Source organism: Artemia sp. Qi Xiang Cuo, chromosome 6, assembly GCF_049724085.1.
Source record: "Artemia sp. Qi Xiang Cuo chromosome 6, ASM4972408v1, whole genome shotgun sequence".
NCBI lineage: Eukaryota > Metazoa > Arthropoda > Branchiopoda > Anostraca > Artemiidae > Artemia > Artemia sp. Qi Xiang Cuo.
The window spans coordinates 52729456-52730864 of NC_142799.1; the positions used below are offsets into that span (position 1 = coordinate 52729456).

A 1409-nucleotide genomic window follows, 5' to 3' on the forward strand; every position below is an offset into this window, starting at 1 on the left:
CAAAAATCTGCCAATTTGTTTTCATATAAACATTTTACTGTTGGAACTAATGAAAATAATAATTACCATTCCTGAATTGGTTGCATATGGCAACTCCTTGAAAATGACTTCATGGCAAAACCAATGTCATTTTCAATACATCTCTAGTTCTTAAAAAACAATTTCTGCCAATTTGTTTTCATATAAACATTTTACTGTAAGGACTATTGGAAATAATAATTACCATTCCTGAATTAGTTGCATATGGCAATTTTTTCTCACTAGCCAGATTTTTTAGAAGTACATTTTTTCAATCTGATTTTGGGTACAGCCAAAATTGGTGAATATCCATGAGTATTTGTGTACATCCAAGTTGGCAAATACAGTCCCTCCTATTTCAAGGTTGTGGGAGACAGTGAAGTCAATTAGTAATTCCCTATTTTTGTTTTGCTGGCCCAGGCCATACTCACCAAGGACATTTGGAGAGAACAATTGGCTGTTCCCAACTTTTGCATTGAAGTCTCCTAGAAAACATGGTATGGTATCTTGAGGTTTGTCTTTGGTTATGGAGTCGAGTGCTCTGTAGAATACATCTTTTGATTTGTCAGAGGTTTTATTGGGAGGTGTGTTGCATATTACAACTGTCAGTTTTACATTCACCATGAAGCAAGAGTTCAGGATTCTAGGTAGTACTGGCATACATTTGAGTAGAGCTTGATAGGTTTGATTGGTTATCATAAAGGAAACTCTTAATTCATGTCTCTGCTAGGATCCACTGTGGTAATAGTCACATTTCCGTTTGGTTTATTTGATCCAGGACCTACTCATTGAACTTCTGACAGTGCTAGAAGGTTGAGGTATATATGCATAGCTCTTAGTGCTTGCTCAGTCTTGAAAGCTTGAGACATTGTGCATGTGTTCCAGAAGCCAAATCTAAGGCGTTTTTGTATTTACAAATCTTCTCCTTGGCAGTGGGGCAGTTGTCATCAAAAGGGGGTTTGATCCATGGCCTAATCTTTGTGTTTTAGTTGTACTAATAAGTTTCCCCAAGGGCAGGCCCTCAAGGTCCAGTTGCGGTTCGCAAGCCCCACAGCCCAACCCTCCTCATTTAACAGACTTGGGGCTGCTATGCTCCCCTAACCTCTTCTAACAGGATTATTTATCTGTTGAATTTGGGTTCTTTTCAAACATTTTGTGGTAACCTGGCTCAATAGTAACTGAAACTCTAAAAAACAGAATTTTGCTACCAATAGATACATCAAAAGAATTGAATTGTTATTCTGATTTTAAATATGTAAGTTTCATCAAGTTTAGTCTTACCCATCAAAAATTACAAGCTGGAGAAGATTTGCCTTATTTTCGAAAAAGGGAGAAACACCCCTTAAAGTCATAGAATCTTATTGAAAATCACACTATCAGATTCAGCATAT

At 36.9% G+C, this 1409-nt stretch overlaps 1 protein-coding gene across 1 annotated transcript; it reads right to left on the reverse strand.

Annotated features, from left to right (window-relative positions):
• Window positions 1-273: 273 nt before the first annotated feature.
• LOC148951368 (protein CFDP2-like) lies at window positions 274-642 on the reverse strand. The gene has a single exon (XM_089091080.1). The coding sequence runs from the start codon at window positions 640-642 to the stop codon at window positions 274-276; it is 369 nt and encodes a 122-aa protein (XP_088947206.1).
• Between the last annotated feature and the right edge of the window lie 767 nt (window positions 643-1409).